At 39.2% G+C, this 18798-nt stretch overlaps 1 protein-coding gene and 2 long non-coding RNA genes across 4 annotated transcripts; all 3 read right to left on the bottom strand.

The window, feature by feature from the left end:
- Positions 1 to 232: 232 nt before the first annotated feature.
- LOC120787200 lies at positions 233 to 7004 on the bottom strand. Its single transcript, XR_005706880.1, has 4 exons — positions 6582 to 7004; positions 1415 to 1487; positions 1155 to 1299; positions 233 to 463 (listed from the first exon to the last, which is right to left on the bottom strand). It is a non-coding gene; the product is annotated as an uncharacterized LOC120787200 (long non-coding RNA).
- A 5195-nt stretch (positions 7005 to 12199) lies between these two features.
- On the bottom strand, positions 12200 to 15588 carry LOC120787199. 2 transcript variants are annotated; one of them, XR_005706879.1, is made up of 4 exons: positions 15516 to 15588; positions 15126 to 15395; positions 14736 to 15005; positions 12200 to 12502 (listed from the first exon to the last, which is right to left on the bottom strand). It is a non-coding gene; the product is annotated as an uncharacterized LOC120787199 (long non-coding RNA). The 2 variants fall into 2 exon arrangements; XR_005706878.1 differs by lacking the exon at positions 15516 to 15588 and having other exon boundaries at positions 15126 to 15500.
- Positions 15589 to 16683: 1095 nt separating this feature from the next.
- On the bottom strand, positions 16684 to 18752 carry LOC120787197. Its single transcript, XM_040122892.1, has 2 exons — positions 18734 to 18752; positions 16684 to 17539 (listed from the first exon to the last, which is right to left on the bottom strand). The coding sequence occupies exon 2, from the start codon at positions 17520 to 17522 to the stop codon at positions 16902 to 16904; it is 621 nt and encodes a 206-aa protein (XP_039978826.1). The 5' UTR covers positions 17523 to 17539; positions 18734 to 18752; the 3' UTR covers positions 16684 to 16901.
- Positions 18753 to 18798: the final 46 nt, after the last annotated feature.

Genomic DNA, 18798 nt, shown 5'->3' on the forward strand with positions numbered 1-18798 from the left:
CGGTTCATTCAAACAATCCTAAGTTCAGAGAACATAGCATCCCTTTACATTAAAAGAACATAGTTCAACAGGTTTAATCAATGATAAGTAGCAATGAATAAAAAAAGAAATAAAACATTTCCCATTACAAATATAATATATGATATAATAATATATGATAATAATATATAATAATAATAATAATCATCATCATTTTAAAATATATTTAACTGAAATGGTTAATTGCTTATTTTCAGTAGTAACAACTTGTCTAATGTTACTGTGAAGGATTTATAGTCCTTCATATTTTCAGGAAATAAAAGCTTGTTTTCTGCATTTTTTCAGCAACAGATATTCAGTGTATTTACATTCTGTAACTGAATGTTTTCACTATGAGTGGTGGAGGCTCCCATTCCTGCATCTAATTCAGACTCCTCACACGTAGAAGGGATTCGCAGGAAAGGATGGATGGATTCCTGCGTTACTGTGTAAACAGAAGAGAGAGCTGACAAAGAAACAAGAGCGCATTTTGTTTGTTGAAACTATTTTCCCAGAACAAAATACAAAAATATTTTTTAGCTTTTATGTAAGGTCTGTAACAGTGATTCATTATCAGCCTAAAAAGGTATAAAATTATCATTTTACACCCTGTATACTGTAAATGTTACACAGTTTGGCTGAGCACCTTTAAACTTGATCCCCCTTTTTTCCAGTTGTTTGTTTTTCATATATCATAACTTTTATACCTTCATCAACTTGTTCTTGTTGGGACCAGGCATGGGACACATAAACAAGTTGCCAGTTTGTCACTATTTTACTTTTATTTAAAAACGCTGTTTAATGTAGTTTTAGTCTTGCAAATAATTCTTTTATTTTCCATTCAGTTTTGAGAAAATATCCAGCTGAGATGATATTAGTGCTGTAAAAAAAACACAGTGTGTTCAAGAACGCAGCCACTTAACAGAATAAAATCATTTCCGTCTGGTTTACTGATGTAGGCAATGAGGTTGGTACATTTTGACACCACTTACTCAACTCAGGAGCTCTTTGAGGAATTCCTATATCATCATTTTCAGTGTCAAACCAGGTCATAAACATTTAGCAAGCACTTTTATCAAATAATGCATAAACTTTGTGTCTTTCTTTCTTTCTCATTAATTACACATTTTTTAAACCTTTGAAGGCTGTATTCAGGTCCCAATCTCCCCTGGAAATGAGTTTGAATCCCACTTGTCCTGATGATCTTCAGGACAGCAAACGGTCTCTGATGATGCTGCTGCTGCAGCAGATGAGGTGGACATCTAGGGCCGCTTGTCCTCACTGGAAATGGATAAAGACAGACAAAGAGGATACCAGTTAATAACCTCAGCAACCCAACAGGTGAAGTATTCAACTATATATGAATTTTAAATAATAGCCTGAAATAAATGTATACTCGTAAAATCTTTTTAAATCAGAAGGTTCACTCAGCCTGCTGTTTCCATCTTCCTTCAACTCCTCTCGTCCTTCTAGAAGACAAATGACAGATAAGGGGAAATAACATTAAATAATTTCATCAAAATTATGTAAAAAGAAAAATTATTTATCATTATATACATTTTGATGAGGACATACAATAAATGCATAGTTATCTTTTTAGTTGAGAGGGTTCAGCGGATGCTGTCTCGTCTAGTCGAGACAAGGGGCAGAAGGAAGGTAATAGTAAACCGTCTGGTTTATTTTTGATGTGGGAAATGAGGTTGGTACATTTGGACACAACTTACTCAACTCATGAGCTCTTTGTGGAGTTTTTGTATCATTATTTTCAGTGTCCGAGCCTGAAGAAGAAAGGGGTTGGGGTTGGGGGGTCAAGTGCTTATGGCAGTCGTTTTATTTATTCACGCTTGACAACAATAATAATAACATTAACTGTAACTCTGTGGAGCTACTCATGCCATTGGCCACTAGCTAACGTCTTCTTCTGGGAGATGTTTTACTTCCCTTCCACTCATCATCACACCACCATTATCTCATTCTCTTTAGATGCTCATTTGTGTGTCGAGTTGTGTGTAAACCCTCCATCCTCCCTTCTCATTGCCAGATCTTTTATCGTTTAACTGTTAAAGATGAAGCTAGTGACGCTAAAAAAGTATATACCATATAAAAAAAACTTTATTAAAAAAATCTGTGTGAATGAAGATGACCTTTGAAGATTTAGTGACGGACACTTTTCCCGTCCTTTTTGATGTTGTTGTTGTAGTAGTTGTTGTTGTTGTCTTTTCTTTTCTCTCTTGTGTAATTTTTTTCGAGGGAAGGGGATTAGACCTAATGGGAGGGGGTTAAGCGGGATCTCAGGGTCCAATCATATCATGTCTTTTATTTGTTTCATTGAGATTCAATGTTGTCTGTTTTTAAACATTTTTTATTATGTGTTCTATCCCTTCAGATCAGCCTGTAGTTTGTCGTAAGTTTTTTGTTTTTGTTTTTTTGGTATGACTGGATCAAATGCTTAAACACACACATACAGTGGCTTATTATCCAGGTCTGAAAATTTTACCGTATTGTATATGGAAATAAATTTGATCACTTTACATCTACTGAACAGGTGGAAATAGCACAAAAAGCTTTGTTTACCAGTCACATAAATACTTTTGCTTTATTCAACTAGCCTACAAATAGGCCTACACATTTCATGCAATTTAGTTTTTGTGTGACATGAGTAATATCATCACTGTACATAATATTTAATACCAACCAAAGTCTTTACAGGAATAGTCTGACATTTTAGGAAATACGCATATTTGCGTTCTTGTTGTGAGGTGAGAAGATCGATACTACTCTGATGTCTGTATGCTAAATATGTAGCATGAGCTAGTTAGCGTAGCGTAGCTTAATGACTGGAAATCCAGGGAAGCAGCTAGCCTGGATCTGTCCAATGATAACAAAATCTGCCTACCGGCACCTCTAAAGTTCACTAATTCTAATAACACATCTTATTTGTTCAAACCGTACAAAAACCTATGTGTAAAAAAAAAAAAAAATACCATTTTCCGTTTTACAGGAGAATGGCCAAGAAATGGACTGGCTCATAACTCCTGGCCAAATGACAGTTTTGCACGAATTAAAGGAACAAGATGTAACGTGTCATTAGGATTAGTGAGCTGTAGATGTACTGGTAGGCAGACTTGGGTATCACCAGACTAGCTGTTTCCCTTTATGCTAAGCTCCCAAAATATCAGACTATTCCTTTAAATTGGGTAAAAACAAATTAAAGTCTAAGGAGATTGAAAGTTTAAAGGTGTGTAGGAAACTCTCAGATAAGCCTACTGCACACCCATATGCTGTCATAAAATGACAAGATCCAATGCTGTCACAGCACATAAAACGTCAATGTCACGCGATTCCCTGCCATTGTTTGCTCTGTCTCCTTGTGTTGTTGAGAGTCCCCCTCTTAAAGTAGTGAGACCTGTTGACAGTGTAGTTCATAAGCCTGTTGTCTTAATTCTTGCCCCCCCCCCTTTTGTAAGTGTGAATGTTTGTTAAAGAGTGTATGACCATATGAAAGCTGAAGTGATCATAGCTGGCGTGTGCGTGTGTGTGTGTGTCTAAACGTCTCTATATGTGTTTGTACACATCCGTTCTCGTAGGCCATGGTTGCTTCGTTAACAGCTGCCTCAGGATCCTAGCCTGTGCATCAGGGGGAGAAATTATTTATTTTGTTTTGTCAGATGCAAGCTGACCAACAACTGCCTCAGAAACTGGTGTTTAACAGAGTTTAAAGGGGCATTGACCAGTTATGGAGGATCTAACAGAAAAAGTAATTAAGTAGCATTATGGGAATCGTAGGTTCCAGTGATTTTGAGGCTTGACCCATACTGGGTCTAAATGTCTTGCCCACCTCTGACTCCATTTTGACCACCCCAACTTTTGAAAAACTTTTAAGGAAAATAAATTCAAATTATTTATATAGCCCCATATCATACCAGAAGTTATCTCAGGGCACCTTTCATATAGAGCAGGTATAGACCGTTTATAGTTGTATTTACAGAGACCCAGAGAGAGAGAGAGCAGGAGGAAAGAGAACATGGCACAATCCACGTTCCTAATACAGCTGTATCATAATAATAAGGCTAATAATAATGATAATAATAATAATAATCAGACTACATATAAAAATAATAATGATAATTGAAGCAGTGCGTGTTGAGCAGGAGAGAGGAGAGAGATGAGAATGGACAAATCTACAGGAGAGAGAAGAGGTCAAGTTAGTAACGAGCATTGATGGGATATGAATGTGTAAAGATGGAGAGGGAGAGGAGGAGAGAGGAGCTCGGGGCATCATGGGAAGTCACCTGGCAACCTAGGCCTAATTAATGACAAGGTTAAGGTTTAATTACAGCTACTTTAAGGACTGCAGTACATAGCTAGTTAATAAAGACAGGTTGATTATATCTAGTAAAGAGGTGCTAACTAGAGGTAAAACTTCCTTAGTTGGGAAGGGGTCTAAGAGGTTGATGGTTTAGATGAAGACGTTGTTGAAGGTGGTTGGCGAAGGTCGATGGGAGAGAAACTGTCTGTATCGGGTTTAAAGCTGTTTCTAAGGTTCCTGTGTTTGAAGATAAATCCATGCCGGTTGAGGGGCAGGAGGTGGTGAATTTTGTCTCTAATAGTTAGAATTTTATCATTAAAGAATTTCATGAAATCGTCACTACTGAGAGCGGTAGGAATACATTCAGCAATAGAGCTATGACTCTCTCAGCCTGGCTACAGTGCTGAAAAGAAACCTAGGGTTGTTTTTATTTTCCTCCATTAAAGATGAGTAATTGGCTGCTCTGGCATTACAGAGGGCCTTACTTATATGTTTTAAGACTATCATGCCAGGCTAAGCAGGATTCGTCCAGTTCCTTTCAAGTTTTCGCGTACTATGCTTTAATATGCGGGTTTGGGAGTTAAACCATGGGGGCAATAGAGTTGAGTGTAATTCTCATTGAGCCAGCAGCACTACTAACAAGTAGAAACAGTTCGGAGGGACTACAGTTAGCATAGGAGTCCTCCATTAGATTTAATAATACAGCTTTAGATGGGAGCGATTTAATCACATTTAATTCTCCTATTTTGTTGTACTTTTGTGGTCTTAATTTTTATTAGGTTTGTCTGTATACCTCCCTTTCTGTTTATTTCTGAGTTCATTAATTTAGGTGGTGGTGCTGAGGGGGCAGTGTCTATTGGGTTTTGGAAAATAAACATTTCTACTTTATTTGCTACCTTTTTCATGTAGTTATAATCAAGAAAAACCTTTTTTTTCCTTGCAAAACCCCTTTATCTTCTTGGAAAACTGTATTGTTAATGGTTGTAGTGTACTCCAAAATAAATATCATTAAACATCACTAAACAAACCACAGAAATAACATGTTTAACATTCTGATTTTCTTCTGTCATATACAGATTTTCTCCATTATTGATTTCCAAATGGTTTACATTTTCGTTGTATCATGGCCAAAGATCCTACATGAAGTACAAGCAAGATGCTCTGGAAAGGCTGTTTTTAGTCCTTGTTTGTGCCTGAACATTTTCCAGAATATGAATCTACTGAGATAGAATGTTTTTAGCACTTCCTTTACCTTTGGACTTTGAGTCATGATAGGCTCCTATTGAAACTACGGGCTGATGTCTTTGCTCATTTGTTCTTCAATTGTAAACCTCTTCACTGCTGCACTTTGTCCAAAGAATATCAATTATGTCTTGATCTGTTTCATTGGATTTATAGTTTTCTCAGACTAAATTGATTCATCTACCAGTGAATAATTATTTAATCATGAACCCACTCCTCCGCTGTCCTGCCATGTGATCACCAGAAGCTCACGCCTACTTTCAACTGTACAATTCAATTGTGTCATCTTAAGTGGTTTTAAGAGGCGGGGGTTTGTGTGTGTCTTGGTAGGGTAGGAGTGTGTGTGTGGCAGCCTTCACACCAAACCCCTTCTCCTCATACTTTATCAATAATTCACCTGCCCCACTGAAGGAAGGGTGACAGCAGGTGAGGTAGCTGCAGGGGGGCCCCGCCTCCACCATCGTCTAACATTTAAACAGGAGTCAGGCAAATTATGATGCAGGCGCATGAATTGATCGACAAGAGGCTGTACCACTCTATATTTTATTGCCAAGGAGAAAATCTTGTTTAATGTAAATTCCGTTTCACCCAGCTGGTGGGTAACATCATCCATCAGCCAAAGCTTCTTTTTTTTTTTAAATAAAAGAATCTGGATGAGGTATCCAACTATGCTGCCCTCTAAAGCCAGAACACAGTAACCACATCTTTGGTCAAAATTACAATCAAGACCAGGATATGACTTTTTTGCTTCGGTTAGTAGAGTAGCATTAACTGTTGTGTCTGTCTCAGCTTCTAACCCTGGTGGAATTTACTTGACTTAATGTGATTAAACTAACAGTTACATTTCAATCATATATTCAAATGTATTCAATTTGAATTTATGAACCTGGCTTGTAAGTTGAAACAGACGAGAGAGCTGAAAGTAAATGTAAGAAAATGTATGTAGAAGGGGCTACCACACTATAAACACAATATATTTTAACTTTTAGATGCTTTTTCAAGGAATACTTACCAATTTCTTCATTCTTGGTGAGGTTTCAAATCAAAGTCAAAATCCTTTATAAGTAAAGACATCTTGGTGTCCCAGATTCTTATCCTTGATGAACAGGTACATGTTTTCCACTCTGTCCACCTCTGGCTGGTCTGGATAGCTGGGAGAAATTGTAGGTGGGGTTAATATCTTCACTGGCCCCTGTCTTGCTGATCCTGTCTTTTCCTGCCTCTTCTATCAGGCTGTTCTTCCTTGTTGAACTGCCTCTGATTGGTGGATCAGTAGTATTTCTTGCTCTGACTCTGTCCCTGCAGCTGTTTTAATAGGTCTTCTCATTCCTATCTTAAACTTGAATCTGAAGCTTGTGATGATGAGTCAAGTTGCATGTGCTTCTAGCTCAAGAAAACACATTCAACTTTATTTTCAGACATCCATCGTAAGTGCTTTTGCTGTTCAAGTCTTCAGGGAGACTGCTGTCTGTCCCAACACATATTGGGTAGGAGGTGAGGTAAACCCTGAACAGGGCACAGGCAATTTAGTGTTTCCAATTCATCCTGTTTGGGGGGGGGATCTCTTTCAAGAGAGCCCCTATCTCAAAAGTTCTTGGCAGCTCCTCATGCTTTCCACCATACCAGACACACAGGCCAGCATAAAGAAATAAAGAAAGGTGTGAGACGCACCAAAAACACTGACCTGTGTACCAGGATGAAACAAACTATTTACAAATCCACAATAATAACTCCTCAGCCAACCATATTCATGGTGCAGCATGTCTGCATGGGCCCCGGTGCAAGACGCTACCTGGGTGCTCTCTAGCCGTGCCAGATGCACAGGCCACAAGGGACAGACCAAAAGCTGCAGCAGTGCAAATGTGGTCAAAGCACCAAAGAACCTCTGGGAGCTGCTTAATGTCCTGGTGTCTCAGGATCCTAGCCTGTGTATCAGGGGGAGAAATTATTTATTTTGTTTTGTCAGATGCAAGCTGACCAACAACTGCCTCAGAAACTGGTGTTTAACAGAGTTTAAAGGGGCATTGGCCAGTTATGGAGGATCTAACAGAAAAAGTAATTAAGTAGCATTATGGGAATCGTAGGTTCCAGTGATTTTGAGTCTTGACCCATACTGGGTCTAAATGTCTTGCCCACCTCTGACTCCATTTTGACCACCCCAACTTTTGAAAAACTTTAAGGGAAAATAAATTCAAATTATTTATATAGCCCCACATCATACCAGAAGTTATCTCAGGGCACCTTTCATATAGAGCAGGTATAGACCGTTTATAGTTGTATTTACAGAGACCCAGAGAGAGAGAGAGAGAGCAGGAGGAAAGAGAACATGGCACAATCCACGTTCCTAATACAGCTGTATCATAATAATAAGACTAATAATAATGATAATAATAATAATAATCAGACTACATATAAAAATAATAATGATAATTGAAGCAGTGCGTGTTGAGCAGGAGAGAGGAGAGCGATGAGAATGGACAAATCTACAGGAGAGAGAAGAAGTCAAGTTAGTAACGAGCATTGATGGGATATGAATGTGTAAAGATGGAGAGGGAGAGGAGGAGAGGAGCTCGGGGCATCATGAGAAGTCACCTGGCAACCTAGGCCTAATTATTGACAAGGTTAAGGTTTAATTACAGCTACTTTAAAGGACTGCAGTACATAGCTAGTTAATAAAGACAGATTGATTATATCTAGTAAAGAGGTGCCAACTAGAGGTAAAACTTCCTTAGTTGGGAAGGGGTCTAAGAGGTTGATGGTTTAGATGAAGACGTTGTTGAAGGTGGTTGGCGAAGGTCGATGGGAGAGAAACTGTCTAAGTATGTATCGGGTTTTAAAGCTGTTTCTAAGGTTCCTGTGTTTGAAGATAAATCCATGCCGGTTGAGGGGCAGGAGGTGGTGAAATTTGTCTCTAATCGTTAGAATTTTATCATTAAAGAATTTCATGAAATCGTCACTACTGAGAGCGGTAGGAATACATTCAGCAATAGAGCTATGACTCTCTCTCAGCCTGGCTACAGTGCTGAAAAAGAAACCTAGGGTTGTTTTTATTTTCCTCCATTAAAGATGAGTAATAGGCTGCTCTGGCATTACAGAGAGCCTTACTTATATGTTTTAAGACTATCATGCCAGGCTAAGCAGGATTCGTCCAGTTCCTTTCAAGTATTCGCGTACTATGCTTTAATATGCGGGTTTGGGAGTTAAACCATGGGGGCAATAGAGTTGAGTGTAATTCTCATTGAGCCAGCAGCACTACCAACAAGTAGAAACAGTTCGGAGGGACTACAGTTAGCATAGGAGTCCTCCATTAGATTTAATAATACAGCTTTAGATGGGAGCGATCTAATGTTTAAGAGTCCACATTTAATTCTCCTATTTTGTTGTACTTTTGTGGTCTTAATTATTATTAGGTTTGTCTGTATACCTCCCTTTCTGTTTATTTCTGAGTTCATTAATTTAGGTGGTGGTGCTGAGGGGGGGCAGTGTCTATTGGGTTTTGGGAAAAATAAACATTTCTACTTTATTTGCTACCTTTTTCATGTAGTAATAATCAAGAAAAACCTTTTTTTCCTTGCAAAACCCCTTTATCTTCTTGGAAAACTGTATTGTTAATGGTTGTAGTGTACTCCAAAATAAATATCATTAAACATCACTAAACAAACCACAGAAATAACATGTTTAACATTCTGATTTTCTTCTGTCATATACAGATTTTCTCCATTATTGATTTCCAAATGGTTTACATTTTTCGTTGTATCATGGCCAAAGATCCTACATGAAGTACAAGCAAGATGCTCTGGAAAGGCTGTTTTTAGTCCTTGTTTGTGCCTGAACATTTTCCAGAATATGAATCTACTGAGATAGAATGTTTTTAGCACTTCCTTTACCTTTGGACTTTGAGTCATGATAGGCTCCTATTGAAACTACGGGCTGATGTCTTTGCTCATTTGTTCTTCAATTGTAAACCTCTTCACTGCTGCACTTTGTCCAAAGAATATCAATTATGTCTTGATCTGTTTCATTGGATTTATAGTTTTCTCAGACTAAATTGATTCATCTACCAGTGAATAATTATTTAATCATGAACCCACTCCTCCGCTGTCCTGCCATGTGATCACCAGAAGCTCACGCCTACTTTCAACTGTACAATTCAATTGTGTCATCTTAAGTGGTTTTAAGAGGCGGGGGTTTGTGTGTGTCTTGGTAGGGTAGGAGTGTGTGTGTGGCAGCCTTCACACCAAACCCCGTCTCCTCATACTTTATCAATAATTCACCTGCCCCACTGAAGGAAGGGTGACAGCAGGTGAGGTAGCTGCAGGGGGGCCCCGCCTCCACCATCGTCTAACATTTAAACAGGAGTCAGGCAAATTATGATGCAGGCGCATGAATTGATCGAAAAGAGGCTGTACCACTCTATATTTTATTGCCAAGGAGAAAATCTTGTTTAATGTAAATTCCGTTTCACCCAGCTGGTGGGTAACATCATCCATCAGCCAAAGCTTCTTTTTTTTTTTTAAATAAAAGAATCTGGATGAGGTATCCAACTATGCTGCCCTCTAAAGCCAGAACACAGTAACCACATCTTTGGTCAAAATTACAATCAAGACCAGGATATGACTTTTTTTGCCGGTTAGTAGAGTAGCATTAACTGTTGTGTCTGTCTCAGCTTCTAACCCTGGTGGAATTTACTTGACTTAATGTGATTAAACTAACAGTTACATTTCAATCACATATTCAAATGTATTCAATTTGAATTTATAAACCTGGCTTGTAAGTTGAAACAGACGAGAGAGCTGACAAAAGCGAGAACATTTCGTTTGTTGAAACTTTTTTCCCAGAACAAAATACAAAAATATTTTTTAGCTTTTATGTAAGGTCTGTGGCAGTGATTCATTATCATTCTAAAAGGTCAAAACTCATATTTAAACCTTGTATACTGTAAATGTCTACAGGGTGTAAAATGACAGATTTTGATCCTTAATGAACAGGTACATGTTTTCCACTCTGTCCACCTCTGGCTGGTCTGGATAGCTGGGAGAAATTGTAGGTGGGGTTAATATCTTCACTGGCCCCTGTCTTGCTGATCCTGTCTTTTCCTGCCTCTTCTATCAGGCTGTTCTTCCTTGTTGAACTGCCTCTGATTGGTGGATCAGTAGTATTTCTTGCTCTGACTCTGTCCCTGCAGCTGTTTTGATAGGTCTTCTCATTCCTATCTTAAACTTGAATCTGAAGCTTGTGATGATGAGTCAAGTTGCATGTGCTTCTAGCTCAAGAAAACACATTCAACTTTATTTACACACATCCATCGTAAGGGCTTTTGCTGTTCAAGTCTTCAGGGGGACTGCTGTCTGTCCCAACACATATTGGGTAGGAGGTGAGCTAAACCCTGAACAGGGCACAGGCAATTTAGTGTTTCCAATTCATCCTGTTTGGGGGGGAAAAAAAAAAATTTTCTTTCAAGGGGCTCCTATCTCAAGAGTTCCTGGAAGCTCCCTCATGTTTTCCACCATATCAGACACACAGGCCAGCATAAAGAAATAAAGAAAGGTCTGAGGCGCACCAAAAACACTGACCTGTGTACCATGATGAAAATAACTATTTACAAATGTACAATAATAACTCCTCAGCCAACCATATCCATGGTGCAGCATGTCTGCATGGGCCCCGGTGCAAGAGGCTACCTGGGTGCTCTCTAGCCGTGCCAGATGCACAGGCCACGAGGACAGACCAAAAGCTGCAGCAGTGCAAATGTGGTCAAAGCACCAAAGAACCTCTGGGAGCTGCTTAATGTCCTGGTTGGTGCATGAGAACTGGTGGATTGTCTGACCATCCCATCACACTCTCAAGCGCTTCTTTGGTGGAGACAGGCTGCTGCTGCTGCTGCTGCTCTCTTCCTCTGTATCCTTCCTCTTCCCCTGTTTCGGAGTCTTTGCGCACTTTAGCCGACACCTTGGTAAACCGACAGAGGACTGACATGAGAAGGTGTCCGTCTGCAGTGTAGTCGGTCACTCTCCAGCAGTTGGTCAGCTCAGCGCTTTCAGTGCGGTACACAGTGGAGATGACTCTGGTGACAGTGCTGCCATCAAACTCCAAGCTGCGGACACAGTTCCTGCGGTCGGCCTTCAGCGCTTCAATCTCTGTCTTCTCAGGAAGAACTGTAGTCAGTATATTTGGAGGAGGAGAACTGGAGCCTGCAGTGGGCACCATTAGACCTACTGGTTCTTCCGTTAGAGGAGATGGTGGGGTATTCTCCCTCTGGCTCTGCCTGCTATGAGGAAAGGGCGTGAACATCAGGCGCGAGCTGTACAATCCTTTCACTGGGATTAAAGGGAAGTCCTTAGAACCTGTCACGAGGCTGTGGTACAGGCTGGGTATGGACTCGTAAATGGAGTCGATGTTTGATCTGCTCAGAGGACGGTTCCTCAGGTTTGTAGAGATTATCTGAAGGATTTGCGTTGGCCTCACCAGACGACCTAAAAGGAAAGAAAAAAACCAAACAAAAAACATTAGTCACATTAGTCATGACATGATCCGACTAATTAAAGTCTGGATTAAAATGTGGAGATAACTGTGCAGTTCTGACTTTAAAACAGTTTCAAACAGACTCTGCTGTTACATTTTGGCATTCTGTACTAGTGAAATAAGAATAAAAAAGGATTTAAATATTCTTCAATTTTACTGCTTCTCTTCAATGTTACAGATTGTTTCCAACATCATTTGTTGGTTTTATTTGAATTAAAAACTTTGTCTAGTCGAGACAAGGGGCAGGAGGAAGTTAATAGTATTAAGAAGGCAATAGTTAATAAACAACTGCAGCACCAGAGGAACTATTTATCTGTACAGAAATTCTGATAATAACAAAGAATAAATGTATACTTAGCTTTTTTTAAATGAGAGTTTACAGGGCATGCTGCCTCCTCCCTTCTCTCCTCTCTAAAAGATACATGACAGATAAGGGGAAATAAAACTTAATAACTTCATCGAAAATGATGTGAAAACAAGAATTATTTATGATAATAGAAATTTGATGATGACGTATTATTGATGTATGCTTATGTTTTTAGGTGAGAGGGTTCACAGTGCATGCCGTCCTGTCTCCTCGCCCCTTGTCTTGTCTAGTCGAGACTAGGGGCAGAAGAACAGTAATAGTATTAAGAAGGTAATAGTTAATAAACAACTTCAGCAGCAAGAAGAACTTTTCATCTGTACAGGAATTCTGGTAATATCATAGAACAAAATGAATACTTATCTTTTGTTTTTTCAAATAGAGGGTTCACAATTTATGCAGTCTCCTTGTTTCCTTGTCTCATCTGGACTCCTCTGTATCCCTCCTGTGTTTTACCATAGCGTTTATCAAGCGAATAGCAGATGCCTAAGGTCAGCAGGTGTTTCTCACGGCGTAAATCAGTGGAGGCCATTTTTGCCACTTCCACAGCTGGTTCCTGAAGATGTCCACAGGTCAAAGGCTGTTTTATTAAGTGAGGGTTTTCACAGTCTTCGCAACAAGACAGCACTTGGCTTCAAGGTTGAAGAGTTTCACTTCACAAGAGTTCTGCTTCTGTCAGCGCTCAGGTGGAGAATGGATATAGAATTGTGGGCTCTGCTTTTATAGAGACAGCTCAACACGTCACTCATCACCATGACTTCAGTGTACTTACAGAAACCAAATGTTAAATATTACATTTTATTATTATCTGTTTTATGCAAAGCTAAACCTTACCTGTATACATCTAATAATAATAATAATAATTTTAAAATATATTTAACTGAAATGGTTAATTGCTTATTTTCAGTAGTAACAACTTGTCTAATGCTACTGTGAAGGATTTATAGTCCTTCATATTTTCTGGAAATAAAAGCTTGTTTTCTGCATTTTTTTCAGCAACAGCTATTCAGTGTATTTACATTCTGTAATTAGCTGTTTTCACTATGAGTGGTGGAGGCTCCCATTCCTGCATCTAATTCAGACTCCTCACACGTAGAAGGGATTCGAGGAAAGGATGGATGTATCCCTGCATTACTGTGTAAACAGATGAGAGAGCTGACAAAGAAAAAAGAGCACATTTTGTTTGTTGGAACTATTTTCCCAGAACAAAATGCAAAAATATTTTTTAGCCTTTATGTAAGGTCTGTGACAGTGATTCATTATCAGCCTAAAAGGTATAAAATTATCATTTTACACCCTGTATACTGTAAATGTTACACAGTTTGGCTGAGCACCTTTAAACTTGATCCCCCTTTTCCAGTTGGTTGTTTTCATATATCATAACTTTTATACCTTCATCAACTTGTTCTTGTTGGGACCAGGCATGGGACATGGGCCATTTTCACTATTTTACTTTTATTTAAAAACGCTGTTTAGTGTAGTTTCAATTTTGCTTCAACATTGTCTTGCAAATAATTCTTTCATTTTCCATTCAGTTTTGAGAAAATATCCAGCTAAGATGATATTAGTGCTGTAAAAAAAACACAGTGTGTTCAAGAACGCAGCCACTTAACAGAATAAAATCATTTCCGCCTGTTTTATTTTTTGATGCGGGCAATGAGGTTGGAACATTTTGACACCACTTACTCAACTCAGGAGCTCTTTGTGGAATTCCTATATCGTCATTTTCAGTGTCAAACCAGGTCATAAACATTTAGCAAGCACTTTTATCAAATAATGCATAAACTTTGTGTCTCTCTTTCTTTCTCATTATTTACACATTTTTTAAACCTTCGAAGGCTGCATTCAGGTCCCAGTCTCCCCTGGAGATGAGTTTGGATCCCACTTGTCCTGATGATCTTCAGGACAGCAAACTGACGATGCTGCTGCTGCAGCAGATGAGGAGGACGTCTGGGGCCGCTTGTCCTCACTGGAAATGGATAAAGACAGACAAAGAGGACAACAGTTAATAACCTCAGCAACCCAACAGGAGAAGTATTCAACTATATATGAATTTTAAATAATAGCATGAAATAAATTTATACTTACCTTTTTTTAAATCAGAGGGTTCACTCAGCCTGCCTGCTTACAGGGCATGCTGCCTCCTCCCTTCTCTCTCCTTTCTAAAAGACAAATGACAATTAAGGCGAAATAAGTCGATAAATTAATCAAAATTATGTAAAAAGAAGAACAATTTATCGTTATATACAATTCTGATAATAATTTATAATAAATGCATACTTATTTCTTTTAATGAAGGGGTTCACAGTGCATGGCATCTCCTCTGCTTGTCTCCTCTGGTCTTTGTCTTGTTTGTCCTCGTGTCATCTCATTTCTTTACTCTAAGAGACAAATGGGAGACAGTGAAAGTAATAGTTAATAAACAACTTAAGCCCAAGAGGAACTATTTATCTGTAAAGGAATTCTGATAATAACAACGAATAAAATTTATACTTATCTTTTTTTAAATGAGAGTTTACAGGGCACGCTGCCTCCTCCCTTCTCTCCTCTCTAAAAGACACATGACAAATAAGGCGAAATAACAATTAATAACTTCATCAAAATTATGTAAAAAGAGGAACAATTTATCGTTATATACAATTCTGATAATAATTTATAATAAATGCATACTTATCTTTTTTAATGAAGGGGTTCACAGTGCATGGCATCTCCTCTGCTTGTCTCCTCTGGTCTTTGTCTTGTTTGTCCTCGTGTCATCTCATCTCTTTACTCTAAGAGACAAATGGGAGACAGTGAAAGTAATAGTTAATAAACAACTTAAGCCCAAGAGGAACTATTTATCTGTAAAGGAATTCTGATAATAACAACGAATAAAATTTATACTTATCTTTTTTTAAATGAGAGTTTACAGGGGACGCTGCTTCCTCCCTTCTCTCCTCTCTAAAAGACACATGACAAATAAGGCGAAATAACAAATAATAACTTCATCAAAATCATGTAAAAAGAAGAACAATTTATCGTTATATACAATTCTGATAATGATTTATAATAATTGCATACTTATCTTTTTTAATGAGGGGGTTCACAGTGCATGGCATCTCCTCTGCTTGTCTCCTCTGGTCTTTATCTTGTTTCTCCTCGCATTCCTAAAATAACATAGATGAAACTGAAGAATTATCTTTTTTTTAAATATAGAGAATTCACAATTTATGCAGTCTCCTTGTTTCCTTGTCTCATCTGGACTCCTCTTGTTAAAAGACAAATGGCAGGTAAGGGGCAATAAAAGTTAATACCTCCAGATATTTTTGATTATTTTGGAACATAACTTTAGAAACGTCACTACTCTTTGACATAGTCTGTCAACACAAAATGGACATTACAAGCCTTTATTACAATGAAAGTAAATGTAAGAAAACGTATGTAGAAGGGCTACCACACTATAAACACAATATATTTTAACCTTTAGATGCTTTTTCAAGGAATACTTACCAATTTGTTCATTCTTGGTGAGGTTCAAATCAAAGTCAAAATCCTTTATAAGTAAAGACATCTTGGTGTCCCAGATTTTGATCCTTGATGAACAGGTACATGTTTTCCACTCTGTCCACCTCTGGCTGGTCTGGATAGCTGGGAGAAATTGCAGGTGGGGTTAATATCTTCACTGGCCCCTGTCTTGCTGATCCTGTCTTCTCCTGCCTCTTCTATCAGGCTGTTCTTCCTTGTTGAACTGCCTCTCATTGGTGGATCAGTAGTTTTTCTTGCTCTGACTCTGTCCCTGCAGGTGTTTTGATAGGTCTTCTCATTCCTAGCTTAAACTTGAATCTGAAGCTCGTGATGATGAGTCAGCTCCATTAAATAAAGTTGCATGTGCTTCTAGCTCAAGAAAACACATTCAACTTTATTTACAGACATCCATCGTAAGTGCTTTTGCTGTTCAAGTCTTCAGGGAGACTGCTGTCTGTCCCAACACATATTGGGTAGGAGGTGAGCTAAACCCTGAACAGGGCACAGGCAATTTAGTGTTTCCAATTCATCCTGTTTGGGGGGGGAAAAAAAAATAAAATTTCTTTCAAGGGAGCTCCTATCTCAAGAGTTCCTGGCAGCTCCCTCATGTTTTCCACCATATCAGACACAGGCCAGCATAAAGAAATAAAGAAAGGTGCGAGCAGCACCAAAACACTGACCTGTGTACCATGATGAAAATAACTATTTACAAATGTACAATAATAACTCCTCAGCCAACCATATCCATGGTGCAGCATGTCTGCATGGGCCCCGGTGCAAGACGCTACCTGGGTGCTCTCTAGCCGTGCCAGATGCACAGGCCACAAGGGACAGACCAAAAGCTGCAGCAGTGCAAATGTGGTCAAAGCACCAAAGAACCTCTGGGAGCTGCTTAAAGTCCTGGTTGGTGCATGAGAACTGGTGGATTGTTGGACCATCCCATCACACTCTCAAGCGCTTCTTTGGTGGAGACAGGCTGCTGCTGCTGCTGCTGCTCTCTTCCTCTGTATCCTTCCGCTTCCCCTGTTTCAGAGTCTTTGCGCACTTTGTCGACACCTTATTAAACCGACAGAGGACTGACATGAGAAGGTGTCCGTCTGCAGTGTAGTCGGTCACTCTCCAGCAGTTGGTCAGCTCAGCGCTTTCAGTGCGGTACACAGTGGAGATGACTCTGGTGACAGTGCTGCCATCAAACTCCAAGCTGCGGACACAGTTCCTGCGGTCGGCCTTCAGCGCTTCTATCTCCGTCTTCTCAGGAAGAACTGGAGTCAGTATATTTGGAGGAGGAGAACTGGAGCCTGCAGTGGGCACCACCAGACTTGCTGGTTCTTCGGTTAGAGGAGATGGTGGGGCATTCTCCCTCTGGCTGTGCCTGCTATGAGGAAAGGGCGTGAACATCAGGCGCGAGATGTACAATCCTTTCACTGGGATTAAAGGGAAGTCCTTAGAACCTGTCACGAGGCTGTGGTACAGGCTGGGTATGGACTCGTAAATGGAGTCGATGTTTGATCTGCTCAGAGGACGGTTCCTCAGGTTTGTAGCGATTATCTGAAGGATTTGCATTGGCCTCACCAGATGACCTAAATGGAAAGAAAAAAACCAAACAAAAAACGTAGTCACATTAGTCATGACATGATCTGACTAATAAAAGTCTGGATTAAAATGTGGAGATAACTGTGCAGTTCTGACTTTAAAACAGTTTCAAACAAACTCTGCTGTTACATTTTGGCATTCTGTACTAGTGAAATAAGAATAAAAAGGATTTAAATATTCTTCAATTTCACTGCTTCTCTTCAATGTTACAGATTGTTTCCAACATTTTTTGTTGGTTTTATTTCAATTAAGACCTTAAGCAGGTGAAAGCAAAATGTACGTTTGTAGCGCATTTAAGTTGACTGGTGTGCTGTGCAAACACTGAGGAGTGATTACGGACTAAGCTTCACGTTTCAAGGAGGTTGTAACTGCTTCAAACTGTTATAAATGAATACAAACCATATCGTGTTCACGGCTCATACACTTCCATGATTTATTACCTCCCTCGTTACATCAAGGTCGGACGATAGGTAACAATATCATCTAAGTCCCGAGATGATGTTGTTATTTTATGTGCGCAATATAATGACTTACCCGCCTATTATCGGTCACTGCGCACTAGATAAAGTATATAATCTCCGAGGGCTCTGTACTTTTCAAAGTAATGTATATAACCTTTCTCATTTTCAAATGTGTAAACTCAACAGCACCGATCTACAGGTGACTGAAGAACTTTAAATCCAGATCCGACAATTAAGTCATAAATTCTTTCAATGAACGATCATGTTTCCACTCAGGTATGAATAAACTTGCACTTGTACAGGTCTTGGATTTGTGAATTTGATGCTGTAATCAAAATTAAAACATGCAAACTCAACCATCCACGTACAAGAAGCGGGGCCCCAGGTTGAGCACACCGACGTCAGACGTTGATCTCTGGATCGTTCTGATTTTTGACGTCGTCTCCATGGCGAGTGGAACATATACAACTTTTAGCATCTCTTAAAAAATGGCCAGGCGCCATCTTTGTCCCTATACTTTCAATGTTAACTGGACGAAACTTGTGCAACCCCTCAGAAGGATGTGTTTCTCAAACATTGCATTAATATTCATACATTTCCACCAGTGACATATACACTCGTGAAATTCCATCGTCTGTAATAATTTGACACCAAAAATAACACGTGTAAGTCAGGTGTAATGGTTAATGGTCGTCTTAAATGTGGTCTACTGTGTTTTACCATAGCGTCTATCAAGCGAACAGCAGATGCCTAAGGTCAGCAGGTGTTTCTCACGGCGTAAACCA

The sequence above is a fragment of the Xiphias gladius genome, unplaced genomic scaffold, assembly GCF_016859285.1.
Source record: "Xiphias gladius isolate SHS-SW01 ecotype Sanya breed wild unplaced genomic scaffold, ASM1685928v1 HiC_scaffold_126, whole genome shotgun sequence".
Classification (NCBI taxonomy): Eukaryota; Metazoa; Chordata; class Actinopteri; order Istiophoriformes; family Xiphiidae; genus Xiphias; species Xiphias gladius.

Bases quoted from the DNA above. Each gene is read 5' to 3' on its own strand.
- LOC120787197 (XM_040122892.1), bottom strand. From the start codon at position 17,522: ATGCAAATCCTTCAGATAATCGCTACAAACCTGAGGAACCGTCCTCTG.